The sequence below is a fragment of the Lepidochelys olivacea genome, assembly GCF_965140295.1.
Source record: "Lepidochelys olivacea isolate rLepOli2 genome assembly, chromosome: 12".
Taxonomy (NCBI): Eukaryota; Metazoa; Chordata; order Testudines; family Cheloniidae; genus Lepidochelys; species Lepidochelys olivacea.
Window position 1 is genome coordinate 10,630,555 of NC_140422.1, and position 13,761 is coordinate 10,644,315.

The 13,761-nt window shown below is 39.5% G+C and overlaps 1 protein-coding gene across 6 annotated transcripts in view; it reads right to left on the minus strand.

Annotated features, from left to right (window-relative positions):
• DUS2 (dihydrouridine synthase 2) overlaps positions 1-13,761 on the minus strand; it is a 54,659-nt gene that overhangs the window by 9,642 nt on the left and 31,256 nt on the right. For all 6 annotated transcript variants that reach the window (XM_084645112.1, XM_084645113.1, XM_084645114.1 and 3 more), the window contains 6 exons: positions 12,389-12,454; positions 7,840-7,910; positions 7,192-7,278; positions 5,540-5,708; positions 2,584-2,705; positions 459-602 (listed from right to left, as the gene is read on the minus strand). In XM_084645112.1, the coding sequence (XP_084501238.1) occupies positions 459-602; positions 2,584-2,705; positions 5,540-5,708; positions 7,192-7,278; positions 7,840-7,910; positions 12,389-12,454 (659 nt within the window). The remainder of the gene's footprint in view (positions 1-458; positions 603-2,583; positions 2,706-5,539; positions 5,709-7,191; positions 7,279-7,839; positions 7,911-12,388; positions 12,455-13,761) is intronic.

Genomic DNA, 13,761 nt, shown 5'->3' on the forward strand with positions numbered 1-13,761 from the left:
ACTAATCACTGACCATTATTTCTTAAAAAATATATTTTCTTAATAGAAAAAGCATTTTGAGGCTGCTTATTACTATGCACTTCATAATTTCCTGCTAGAACTTCCTTGTTTCAGCAGAAAAAAACCACAGTATTTAGAAAAATATACTGTGGCTTAATTAAATTTCATTAAAAAGAATTAAACTCTATGAAGTTTTAACACACAAAACAGCTTTGTTTAGATCAATGTTCACATTCTTTTATGTGTGCCTGAAATTTATCATCATCAATTAACATACTGCACTATTTAATTAAATGTCATATGGACTGTCTCCTCTTAAAAAGTTTATCCAAGAAGGTGCTGTAATATTTGAACTGCCAATTTTCACCTATAAAAGTTTTGTCAGGTACCAAAGATCAGACAAAAAAGTGTAACAGTAAGTTCAAAAAGATGGTGAAGAATAAACTTTGCATGCTTACTTGTCAAATCTAACAGCCATTTTTATCACATCTGTGTCTTCCATCTGCTCATCTTCATCTTGTGTCTTGGCCTTTAATGATGCCTTCTTAGCTTCCAGAATAGCTGTTGTTTCTTCATAGAAACCGCCCATTTCAAATACTTCACTATTAAAAAAATTACTTCTATTATTAGCATTAGGAGTCAATTTATGTGTGTTCACACACCATTTTAATAACTAAAATAAATATTAAAAATGTATTTCAAAGAAGTTGCATGTGCTTAGAAAACTAAGTTGAGGTACAGTTATATGTTGCAAAGTAACGCTGTCTAGAGTCATGGGATTCTATATTCATCACCTGTCCTTGGCTTCTTGCAAAGTTTGCTCAGTTTACAAGAAAGAAGTTCATTCCTCTACCTGCTGACCTAAAGACTCAACCTGGGATCTGAAAGCCAAGCCAGAAGCCATCACAGACTCTGCAATTTCAATTAAATTACAACTTTACAGATGCATAAGCCAATAAAGATCCCAACTCTCTCTCCCAGTCTTGTATCAGCTCTGAAAGGCTAGTAGGAACAAAAAGTAGTTAACATAGTCAAAAGAATTTGAATACATATAGAGGGCAGATCTGTTGAGCAAGATGATATTTTTACAGTCCCTTTTCTGATTTTTACAGTCCCTTTTCTGATAATCTGATTATCTTATGCATTAGATATATCAGAGGCGCAACTGCACTGGCAAAATTGGAATCCATAATTCCCCACACATGGTAGTAACTATGAAATCTGCAGTGTACACAATGTTCAGTATTTTTTTAACCACTGTATCATAACATGTCTCATAGTGGGGTAAGGCAACTCAATAGTAAAAATGCATGTGCGCTGTGTACACTATGGTCTCCATTGTTGGTGTTATCAGTAGAACAATAGAGGATGAATAATTATGTAAGTGAGGAGGTTCCTTAGAGTGGACAAGGCCGTCCATATATGCTGAGCCATGTAAACTCTTTTCTGACTTTAATATATTAGTGCACACTCTAGCACTCTATTAGAATGAAAACTCTGTAGTATGCTAAAACTTTTACTGGTAGCAATTTAGCGTTAACACCACTAGGCAGCAGTGTTAAATCACATTACTATCTACAGGTTTCAGAGTAACAGCCGTGTTAGTCTGTATTCGCAAAAAGAAAAGGAGGACTTGTGGCACCTTAGAGACTAACCAATTTATTTGAGCATAAGCTTTCGTGAGCTACAGCTCACTTCATCGGATGCATACTGTGGAAACTGCAGAAGACATTATATACAGTGTGTATACTATCTACAGAGATGTTTTCTCATTTTAAAAAGAACTAAATGTTCTTCAGTTATGTAGTGATTAAATAGACTGTTCAAAACATTGTTTCAAAGGCTTATGGACCCGCTAAGACAGGTCTGTGAAACTGCTTCTTGGTCAATCTCTTTCGAGGTCTACAAAAATGCAAAAAAGCTATGGAACGTATTTTCAAAATGGCACAACATTGCTCTTATACAGTGAAGGTCTCTGTTTAATTATTTCATTTTTATAAACTGTGCCTTTCATTTCTCTAGATGCATCCAAAATTTAACACAATCAGTTTTTGTAAGAGCCCCCCCTTCGACTGGGTAAATTTTCCCCTTTCGCTATTAGTTACACAGGGAGCCCTTAAAGAGGCAACAGCCCCTTTTTCTTCTGGCCAGACAGACAAGGACACATTGCATACAGTTGCATTGAGCACATTCTGGCCAACACTGCCACCCGTTGCTGTGGAAGTAGCATACCAGATAACCAAAGAAAGGGAGGTAAACGGTTATCCTAAAGATGTAAAACAGCATATTGCAAACACAGAATTATGCTATGACAGTGGCAGAAAAAATCCCCTATGAATTAGCTGAGTCAAGGGAAAGCTCATCCCTCTGGTACCAGCAGATGAAATGCTGGCACCTGCTGGAGACATGATACTGGACTAGATGAACCACAGGTCTGATCCACAAAAAGAAAAGGAGTACATGTGGCACCTTAGAGACTAACAAATTTTACTTCTTTTCTTTTTGCAGATACAGACTAACATGGCTGCTACTCCGAGGTCTGATCCAGTATGGCAATTCCTATTACCTATATAAAATGCTTACCAGATTTCTTGAGTCGACTGTGCAGCATGCAGTTTCTTTCCCTCTGTGGTTTCTAACTGTTCTCTTAACATCTGACAAAGACAGTACTTTGTGTTGGTATAGTGATTATCATATCTCACTGCCTGAAGGAAAGAGATATGTAATATGTAAAAATACACTAAAGAAAGAACTATTCCTATTACCTAACCTTTCACATGTTTCTGGCTACATTTCAAAATAGTTTAAGGAATGTACAGCACAGCGTATACAGTTCTCAATAAAGTAAAGTCTACTCAGTACTCTCATTTATTAACATAGTCCAGAACTGGTTGGTGTTTTTTTCTGGAAAAAAAATCTGAATTATTTTATTATTGGCTCTTTATACACTTGAGAAAAACAAGAAAGTAGTTGACAAGAATTTCACACATATACTACTTTACTACTCAAATTGATGGATGTACACCTTTGGGTGCAGTGGAAGTTTGACTAATTTGATTTTTGTCCTTTTCCATTCCTTGATTTTACCCTCATGATTTGAACAGATCAAAGCTGTATGTGGTCGCGGGAGGGGGAAAGGTTTTGTATAAAAATAAATACAGCTTGCACTTACTGCAAATGTGGCCTTGTTAGCCAAGTCTCCAATTCAGCAAGGTACCTAAGCAGTTCAACTGAAGTCAATGGGACTATTCACATTCACAAATGTCTTGCTGATCTGGACATAAGTCACCTCTGATAGTTCAGAAGTATGAGCTGTATTGTAAATTCTGCTTTAGGAATAATCTTTGGTATTTAACTGCGTAACACAGGTAACTCAACAGACTGGGCCAAATTAATCTCTGATTTAACGCCAATGACAATGGAATTAATAGCACAAATGAATTGGCACACCTTTTGTAGGGCTGAAAATATATTTCTTTATTATGCATTTTCGCTGCTGTACAACATTGCAGGCAGTACGGTTGACTTGAAGAGGCTGGCGCATGTTACCTTGGTGATTTTTTTCTTGAAGGACATCCTTGATAGAATTGAATGCGTACCAACCTGCTTTCTTTCTTCACGAGAGTTCACCTTCCTGATCGTGGCGCATATTAATTTCTTGGCCCAAACATACATATTGGTCAACTTCTTCTATTTGTTCTCCCTTGATTGTTATTTGGGCTTTTGGCAAGGTATCAGACAGCATACATTTTGTTTTGGAGCATTTAGTTTTCAGTCCGACTTGGCTGCTTTTTGTGTTGAGTTCTAGCAGTATTTTCTGTAGTTTGACAGTATTTTCACACAATACCTTCAGCTCAGCTACTGCCAGCAATGTTGTACGGCAGCAAAACATGGGCACTGATGAAGACAGCAGAGCAGCAACTGTCTGTCATGGAGATGGTGATGGAAAGAAGAATTCTGGGAATTTCAATCCACAACCGAGTCCCCAGTGAAGTGATCAGACAGCAGAGTGGAAGGCAGGATGTCGTCACTGAGAGCAGGCATAGTAAAATGCGATAGGCCTGGAATACAGCGAGGCTCACTGATAATCAATGGACTGCAGCTGTTGCTGAGTGCTACCCACAGGAACCGAAACAACCACTCGGTCGACCTCCAAAGAGATGGGAAGATTTTATTGTGAAAAGACATGGCGGCACAAGGAGAAGGAAGGCCAGGATACGAGCAGAATGAAAGACGTGTTGTGATCGGCGCAATCTATACGAGGGCTGAAGGACTGATCGATCAAGGTGATGATGCATTTTAGGCCTTAAACTTATTTTAAATTGAACTTTTCTAGATTTTTAGCATGTAGTTTTTCTCATGATGGTTACAAAATTGAATAAGAAAAAAAAGTAAGACACTGAAGTCCTATTCTTTTAATCTGTTTTTTTTAAAAACATGCATCTGTGATAGGGCCTTCAGTGGCCGGGCACCCTAGTGGCTAGATCATTGGTTAGGGGCTGGAGGAGGGGACCTGCCCTCCTTTCCCTCAGGTCCTGGCTCAGAGTCCTGGGCCACTCACACCCCTTGACAGGGGAGATGGATCTTGCGCCCAGCCATGAGGTCGGGGGGCTCAGGACCTCGTGTCTCCCTGTGTAAGTCCTTTAGTTTGGGGAGTGGCCCTGCTAGTCCAGTTTCCCCACAGTTGGGGCTTGGCGGTAGATTCCCGTTGGCAGGGGAAGACTTACTTGCTTCCAGTGGTTGCATTGGCAGACAGGTTGCGTCTCTGCCTTTAGGCAGACACACAGAGAGCTCCTGCCTCTTTGCCAGTCAGCCCCTGACTGAGCCAGGCTCCCCTTTTTTCTCCCCCTTCCAGGACTGGCATTGGCTGCAGGTTTAAGGGGCGGGTCTAGCTGAACCCACAGGTTTTCTTTAACCCCTGCTGTGCCTGGCAGCCGTCTCTGTGCTCCTTCACAGCAACTCTGTCAATAAAATGGTAGATGGCCCACCAATTGCACTATAATGAAACAACTGACTGAACAACCTTCTCTGTGCTTTTCTGCCATTTGAAAAAACCTTAACATTTTCTAGAAGAGGAAAATAATTCTCTAGAGCAGTTTAAATGACTTTAGAAAACTGTGAAACTCTGCAGCCTTCCTAGACAGAACTCATCTTTCTATTCCTACTCCATTCAATATCACATTCACTGTTGTAGCATTCACAACATTGGCACTAGTTCTGCATAAATGCAGAGATTTTTGAGGGCATCCCAAAAGCCTGAGAAATCTTTCTAAAACCTGGGCATCAAGAATGAGAATAGGCAACCACAGTATGTAATAAAACAAAACAAAATATTTACTGTATACTAGACAAAAAATTCAGTGATGTAGTCACTGAAAAGTTGGTAAAAATTGTAATAGTTTTCATCTCATGCAATATGCAAAAATATTACAGGAGCTTTACTAATTGAAAAACAATGAGGAATTAAAGACACCCTACACAAACTTGGGTTAACATCTCTAAACTATATTAATTACAGGTAAAATCTTCCCAAACGTACGTATTTGATGTATTCTTGCATGACTTCCTTCAAGGGACAAAGGCCTTCTCTTCTGAAGATGGATGGGTTCCACATGGCAGCACGAGCTATCATTACCGATGAAGCACCTGCTGCTTGTTGGAAGGCTTCAATGTCAGTATATTCTTTGATGAAGTCATGAGATCCTCCACTGAAAACGAACATCTTTGTTATGATTAACAATGATTAACATGACACCACCATGCAGAAAACAGTGTATTCTGCGCATTAATAGAGCTGGGCACGCATGATAATACAGAAGGCTTATGGACTGTCATGTTATTCATTGTTGGTATAATCTATTTAGGAAATCAGCACCACTCTGGGAGAATGGATGGCTTAGAGCAGTGGTGGGCAATCTGCGCCCCATCACTGGCTTAAAGGATTATTAGTAATGGGATATGAAAGCCTTCCAAAGTCAGACCAGGCCAGTAGTGACCAAAAGTTATTAGCATCGGATGACTGATTGGTAGGCAGCCTCTGTAAAATGAGTTCGGTGGTACCAATCCAGTTTCTAGTGAACAGTTCTCCTTAACTCAAGACATCCCCCAATAAGCATAAATTGGCTTAGTTTCCCTAAAGGAGACAAGCGCTGATTTTGTATGTGCCACCTTCATTAGCTACACAATAGGTTTTAAAAGTTAGCTGTTCTGGAAAGAGAATGCTGTTTGGTGGCCTGTGCAAAATGAATTTGAAGATCTTAGTTCAATTTCCAGTGGATCAGGTGCACCTCCAAACCTGGTACCCCTTGTTGGTAATTGTAGTAGAAAGGACTAACATTGAATGAGCATAGGCTCAAGTCTGAGGCAAATGGGCAGGGGAACAGTGAGCAAAAAGCGTGCTCTGCCTCTAGCTACGCTGTACCATGTTCTATGGTTAGAAAACATCATTTTCTAACATTATCAATCTAAAGCTAAAAATAATTTAAAATCCTGTTTTCCCCTCCCAACAATTTTCTAACTGTAACAGAACACTAACTCACTTTGAAGGTGGACTAAAACTAGTCATAAAAATTCTTCAGGGTCCCCTTAAATGAAGAGCTACTGTTAATTTTGACATATAGGATAGTTACCCAACATTTTGATAAGAAACCAGAGCTCCCACAGCCAGGTGTACTTTGGGGAAATGTATCTCAGCAACAGAAGGCTTTGGAAGGCTGTGGCACTGGTTTCAAGGCCTAGGTGATCAGAGAGCGGGGTCCTGTTGCCCAGGGAGAAGTCTGCACCAGGGAGAGTGCCTGAGAAACCCAGAGCTAGGAACAGTAATCAGTCACTACCCACATGGCTTAGAAGCACATAGAATTCAGCCATTGGATTCAAAACAGAACACTGGGGTCTGCCCAGAGAGGAGGAGGACTGGGCCATGTCATGACACAATACTAGTGGTGTTCACAGCATAATAATTAAGGAGCCCTTTTTGCACTAAAACAAAGACAGTGACATTTCAGATCGCTAACTTTGAATACCAAAGCCTCACTCTAACCTTGTGATTTGACAACAGATGTAATTATCTCATTTGCCCTATATAAAGAGACCCTTAGTTTCCTACACTTAATCCCTTCTTGCTCAGTTAGATTTCCTTGGCATAATGTCTACTACTAGACATGGATACCTTAAGATGACCATCTAACTTACTTTGCTATTACAGGAACAGAGACTGCCTCAGAGATGGCTTTGATCACTTCACAGTGGACAGGATGTTGAGGCCTCTCCTCCTTCTTCCTTCGCAACACAGAAAGAAAAAGACAAGATCAAAGATTTCTAGTGGAAATTGTGCCTAAGTAAACTCTTAGCAGACAATTCCAGTCCTGTAGTGACAAACCTAGTCAGTCTCAGTTTACGTTCATATGCAAGGTGTAAAACTGCGTCACACGAAACACACCTTGAAAAATATTGCTATTTTGGTTCCCTGTGCAGGTGAAGCAGCTAATGTTTGGGGTGCACAGCTGTACACCTCACACACCTGAGAATTAAAATCTAGCATGCAACTATTTAATTCCTTTAATGTTAGATAATTTTTCCCTTCTATTTGGTTTTACCAAGGCTAAGATTTTAGAAAAACAGAAGCATAAAGTTAAGCTGCTAAATCTCTATTTATGCTCCTGAATAAGAAGCCTAATGTAGAAAGTACTAAGCACCCAGCTGCTGTCATTGAAATCAGAACCACTTCCTTGCAGCTGAACTAGACAAGGTGAAGTAAATTTGCTAGCCCTAGTTTATTTCTCTCTACCTGCCAACAAATAACAACAGTAATAATAATTCTTTCCACACAAACATATTTACCTTCCATGGACTGCAATGGCAGCAACACCAGTCTTTTCTATCCTCTTCACCAGGCTTATAGTGTCTTCAAGCTGAGGAGGGAAAAAACGGAACACATGTTATTTTAGTTTGATGGAGGAAGAGCTCTTCATCACATGATCATTATACAAACACATGCAGGAAATCTGTTCTCCCATCGAAGTGTACACAATTCCTACATTACTACGATCATACCCAAGATGAACATAACCCTTAATATAAGCTTTACTGAGAACTATTTATTATGGCTAAAACAGGATTCCAGTCATGCCATTTTTAATATGTCTCTTAGAAATTACAGCTTAAGAACCTGCTTGACCCAGGGAATACAACATTTGAGACTAATTCCCTTCACACGTCTCTGGGTTGTCTTTTAAAAGACATAAAAACACACTTGATTGGCAGGTACTATTTCACTGAATATGCTATAAGACATATATACTGCATCTTGGATGGAAGAGATATCACTCACATCTATTCATGCACGAAATATTCACAAAAATTTCCCTAGGATAGATGTTGAAAAATGCCCCCCATGACTGAAGAATTTGATTAATATCCATACATTACCGGTTGTCTCATGAAATAAAGAAAAAAAACAACCCTTCTATTCCTTCAAAGAGAAAACATGAGCCTAATGAATGAGGAATTCAGGACATCGCCAATTTATTTTGCTACGTGCAATTATGCAGCTTTTAGAAAAAGCAAAGGATTCACCTTCTTTTCAGATGTTGGGCTAGTAGACTGTGGTTCATCTGAAAGTACAGTAGAACCTCAGAGTTACAAACACTAGAGTTACGAATTGACCAGTCAATCACGCAGCTCATTTGGAACCGGAAGTACGCAATCAGGCAGCAGCAGACTTCCTCCTCCCCTCCAAAGCAAATATAGTATTGTGTTAAACATAAACTACTAAAAAAAGGTGAGGGTGGGGGAAGAAGCAGCATTTTCAAAGCTATATTAAGTCAATGTTCAGTTGTAAACTTTTGAAAGAACAACCATAATGTTTTGTTCAGAGTTACAAACAACCTCCATTTCCAAGGTGTTCATGTCTCTGAGGTTCTACTGTAGCACATTCAGCCTTTGGGAGAAGCAGATAGCATGGACGTAGAGACAGATGCTTACTTCCTGTTCTGCTGGAAGATACATGCTAGGCAAACCAGCTTGAAACAAGAAGGAAGAGAATCTAGGACAGTTCAAAGTGAAAAGGGAACATGCTAGTTCTTTGATCTCACGATTGTAGAGGGGGTTGTGGTGGACAATCAGCTGAACATGAGTTAGTTCCCAGTGCAATTCTGTGGCCAAAAAGGCAAATGTGATCCCTGAATGCATAAACAGGGGAGTCTCAAGTAGGTTCTCTCTGTATTTGGTACTGGTACGACCATGGCTGGAATACAATGTTCAGTTCCAGGGTTCACAATTCAAGAAGGATGTGGATAAATTGGAGATGGTTCAGAGAAGAATCACAAGAATGATTAAAGGATTAGAAAGCTTGGCTTACAATGATATACTAAAGGAGATCATTTTTTTACCTTAATAAAGAGAAGGTTAAGGGGTGACTTGATTAGAGTCTGTAAATACCAACATGGGGAATAAATATTTAATCATAAACTCTTCAATCTAGCAGAAAAAGGTATAACACGATCCGATGGCTGGAAGTTGAAGCTAGGCAAATTCATACTGGAAATAAGATGTACGTTGTTACCAGTGAGTAATTAACCATGAACCAAATGTGATGTTGCCCCCCATAATGCTTTATGGGAATATGCTTATGAATGTGTATATGACATAACTGGAATGCGTTTTTATGCTACATATGCCATGTAACATCTCTCTGTAAAGGTTATGATCTACTGAATATATTCATCTTATGTGTATGCATGTGTCATTTTTGTACTCGAAGTTATGAATATTGGCTGTATAATTGTTTAATTTTAAATAGCCTCAGTGAAGCAGTTGGTCAGCTTCCTGAGAAAAGACTATTTTCAGTAAGTGCCCAATCAAGAAACCCTTAAGCCAACAATGAACTTGGAGACGCCAATCCACATCTAAGCTTTCCCAGGAATGTGGCTTGGCTGGTAAGGAACTCAGTCATGCGTAGACATGCGACTTGCCCATGTGACTCCAAAACCCCATTTTGTGGCTGGATTCTACACTGGGGGAGGGAGGAGTGTCCACCAACAAGAGGAAGTTTATTTAAACCCCGGGAGACCCCTCCATTTTGTCTTCAGCTGGCTCAAGAGATAGCCTCTCCACCCCCAAAGGATACCAGAAGGAAACTGGGACAAAGGACAGTAACTACAGGGGGTGCGAGTGATTGCTGGACCCAGACTAGAAGGAGACTAGTCTGTAAAAGGAAGCTTACTGGAACATCTCTGAGGGTGAGGTTTTATCTGTTTTCAGTTTTCTTACTGTATTAGGCATAGAATTGCGTGTTTTATTTTATTTTGTTTGGTAATTTACTTTGTTCTGTCTGTTCCTACTGGGAACCACTTAAATCCTACTTTCTGTATTTAATAGAATCACTTTTTACTTTTTAACTCAGAGTATGTATTAATATTGGGGGAGGGGAGGGCAAAAAGCTGTGCATCTCTCTCTATCACTGTTATAGAAGGCAAACAATTTATGAGTTTACCCTGTATAAGCTTTATACAGGGTAAAATGGATTTATTTGGGGTTTGGACCCCATTGGGAGTTGGGCATCTGAGTGTTAGAGACAGGAACATTTCTTAAGCTCCTTTCCGTTAAGCCTGCAGTTTGAGAGATGTGGTTCAGACCTGGATCTGTGTCTGTAGCCGGCAAGCGTGTCTGGCACAACCAGGCAGGGTTTTGGAGTCCCAAACTGGCAGGGAAAGCAGGGGGAGAAGTAGTCTTGGCACATCAGTTGGCAGCCCCAAGGGGGTTTCTGTGATCTAACCCGTCACACAACATACCAAGGGTTCTGGTGGATTCTCCATCACTGATAATTTTAAAATCAAGATTGGGTGTTGTTCTCAACAATATGCTCTAGGAATTATTTTGGGGGAAGTTCTATGGCCTGTGCTACACAAGAGGTCAGACTAGATCATCAAAATGGTCCCTTCTGGCCTTGGAATCTATGAAGATTGTTGAAGATAAAAAGTATTAAAGTAAAATCAGTGTACGCATGATTTTAAAGAATGTGTACAGGCCTAATCTGTGCATGCAATCACTGATTGCACATCAGATATTTTTACACAACTAGTTACACATTTGTCCATATATACATACATTCAACTTGCATGTGCAGTCATAATAACTATGCACATAATTAGGCAGTAATTTGCAAAATAACCAGATGCAATTACCAAAGGGAAGACAAATTGACTATTGGAGCTTAAAAACTCTATTCTACACAAAATAAATTAGTGACTAAAAAGTAAATTGTAACCAACTGCATCATCAAGGACAGTGTTCTGAGTGAGATTGTTAATGCTGTGGAGTTTGTGGAGAAAGTCAGTAGTATCTTGGAGGAAGCCGGCACTTTGTGTGGCGAGTAGTTTGAGGATGGTTTCTATGAGTCTCGATATTTCTTTAGTAAGAGTGCCAGGGCCAGATGAGATGGATCTGTCTGGGTTTCCTTGTTTGTGTATCTTGGGAAAAACAGAGAAGATCCCCTGAGTTGGGATCATGGGGATGAGGTTGTAGAGTTTCTCTCGGAATTGTTTGAGGAAGGATTTGATGACATCCTTAAATTCCTGGGTAAACTGTGGTGTGGGGTCTACTTTGAGTTCTTGATAGTAGGTGGAGAGTCAGACAGTTGCTGGTTGGCCTTGCTAAAGAACGCATCACAATGGAGGACTACGATGGTGAACCTTTTGTCTGCTGGTTTAATCACTATCTGGTGGTTGAGTTTCAGAGACTGTACAGCTGTCCTCTCAGCAGTGGAAAGATTGTGACGGATGTGATGTATGTTAAGGATATCCTTGTCAATTTTTTTCCGGAAGCAATCAATGTAATGAGTAAGAGTGTGGTGGTCCGCTGTGGGGTGTCCAGTCAGGTGATTTTTTTTTTTCTTATGACTGTCGGTGGGGATGTGGTAATTGTGGCATCTTCATTGTTGTGAAAAAATTCTTTAAGGCTGAGTCAGCAAAATTCTTCACCATGAATGGTCCCTTGAAATATGTGTTAACTACTTATGCTAAACAATCTGTTCCACTTTGTATTTACTGTGACACTGAGTACATTACCTAGACCTAAAGAGCAGCTCTGTGTAAGGTTGATAGCTTGTATCTCTCACCAACTGAAGTTGGTCCAATAAAAGATATTACTGCAACCATCTTACCTCTCTAAGAAATTCACTGTCAGTTACGTTGGGCTTATCTACCAGTGGAATTGTCCTATTGTGTCAATGTGTGGACACTCTTATTTCAGAATAAAAGTACATGTTTCTGTATCTCTTAATCCACTGGGGTAAAATCAGTTAAAATTTCATTGTAATGTCTATGGTATTCTAATCTGGTTCCAAGGGTTAACATTAACTGGAACAAAGCATTATAAAACAGATTCTTACCGAAGGCAAGATTCGGATTTTGCAGGTCACTGGTTTACAAATTCCTTTAACCAAGGTACTCAGAATCTAAACAAAGGAGGGGATAAATACTATTACAGAAGCAACATGAGTAAATCTTGCTCTATTGAACATATAAAGACATTTAAACACTTCTCAAAAGAAAAATATATAAAGGTCCCTATATGGAATGTTGCTTTTTACAATACATTTATTTAGTTAAAGTTTATATGCCAGTTGTGCACCCACCTTATAGTAATTTCATCTAGACCACATTTCCCTAGTTTGCTTTTGAGAATGTCATGTGGGACTGTGTCAAAAGCCTTACTAAAAACAAAATATATCACATTTACTACTTGAACTTATTCACTAGACCAGTAACCCTGCCAAAGAAGGAAATTAGGTTGGTTTGGCATGATTTGCTCTTGAAAAATCCATGCTGGCTATTCCTAATAATTGTATTATCCTCTAGATGCTTACAAATTCATTGTTTAATAATTTGTCCCAGTATCGTTCCAGGTATCACAGTTAGGCTGACTGGTCAATAATTCCTCGGGTCCTCTTTGTCCCTCTTTTAAAAGATAGGTACTGTGTTTGCCCTTCTTCAGTCTTCTGGAACTTCACTCATCCTCCATGAGTTCTCAAAAGTAAAAGCTAACAGTTCCGAGATTGCTTCAGCTAGTTCCTTAAGTACACTAGGATGAATTTCATCAAGCCCTGCTAACTTGAATACATCTAACTTACCTAAATATTCTTTATCCTGTTCTTCCCTTATTTTGGCTTGAGTTCCTTCTCCCTTTTTAATATTAGTATCTGGTCACCATTAATCCTTCTAGTGAAGACTGAAGCAAAAGAGGCATTAAAAACTTCAGCCTTCGTGATATCATCAATTATTAGCTCTCCTTCCCAGTAAACAGAAAACCTATGTTTTTGTTCGTCTCTCTTTTACTCCTAACGTATTTTAAAAAGTCTCATCTTATTGCCTTTTATGTCCCTTCCGAGGTGTAACACACTTTGTGCCTTAGCCTTTGATTTTTTCCACTACATGCTTGTGCTATTCTTTTGTACTTTTTGTAGGATTCCTTTCTAATTTTCAGGTCATTAAAGCACTACTTATGGAGCCATATTGGCCTTTACTGTTCTTCCTATCTATTGCATTGGGATAGTTTGCAGCTGTGCCTCTAATATCGTCTCCTTGAGAAACTGCCAGCTCTCCTGAACTCCTTTTTCCCTTTAATTTTCTTCTCACGGGACTTTACCCACCAGCTCCCTGGGTTTGTTCAAGTCTGCTTTTTTTGAAGTCCATTGTCCTTAGGTCAAACCTCCATAACAACAGGGTGGGAGCTATCTAGGCCAGCCTTTGGATCAAGGTCAAA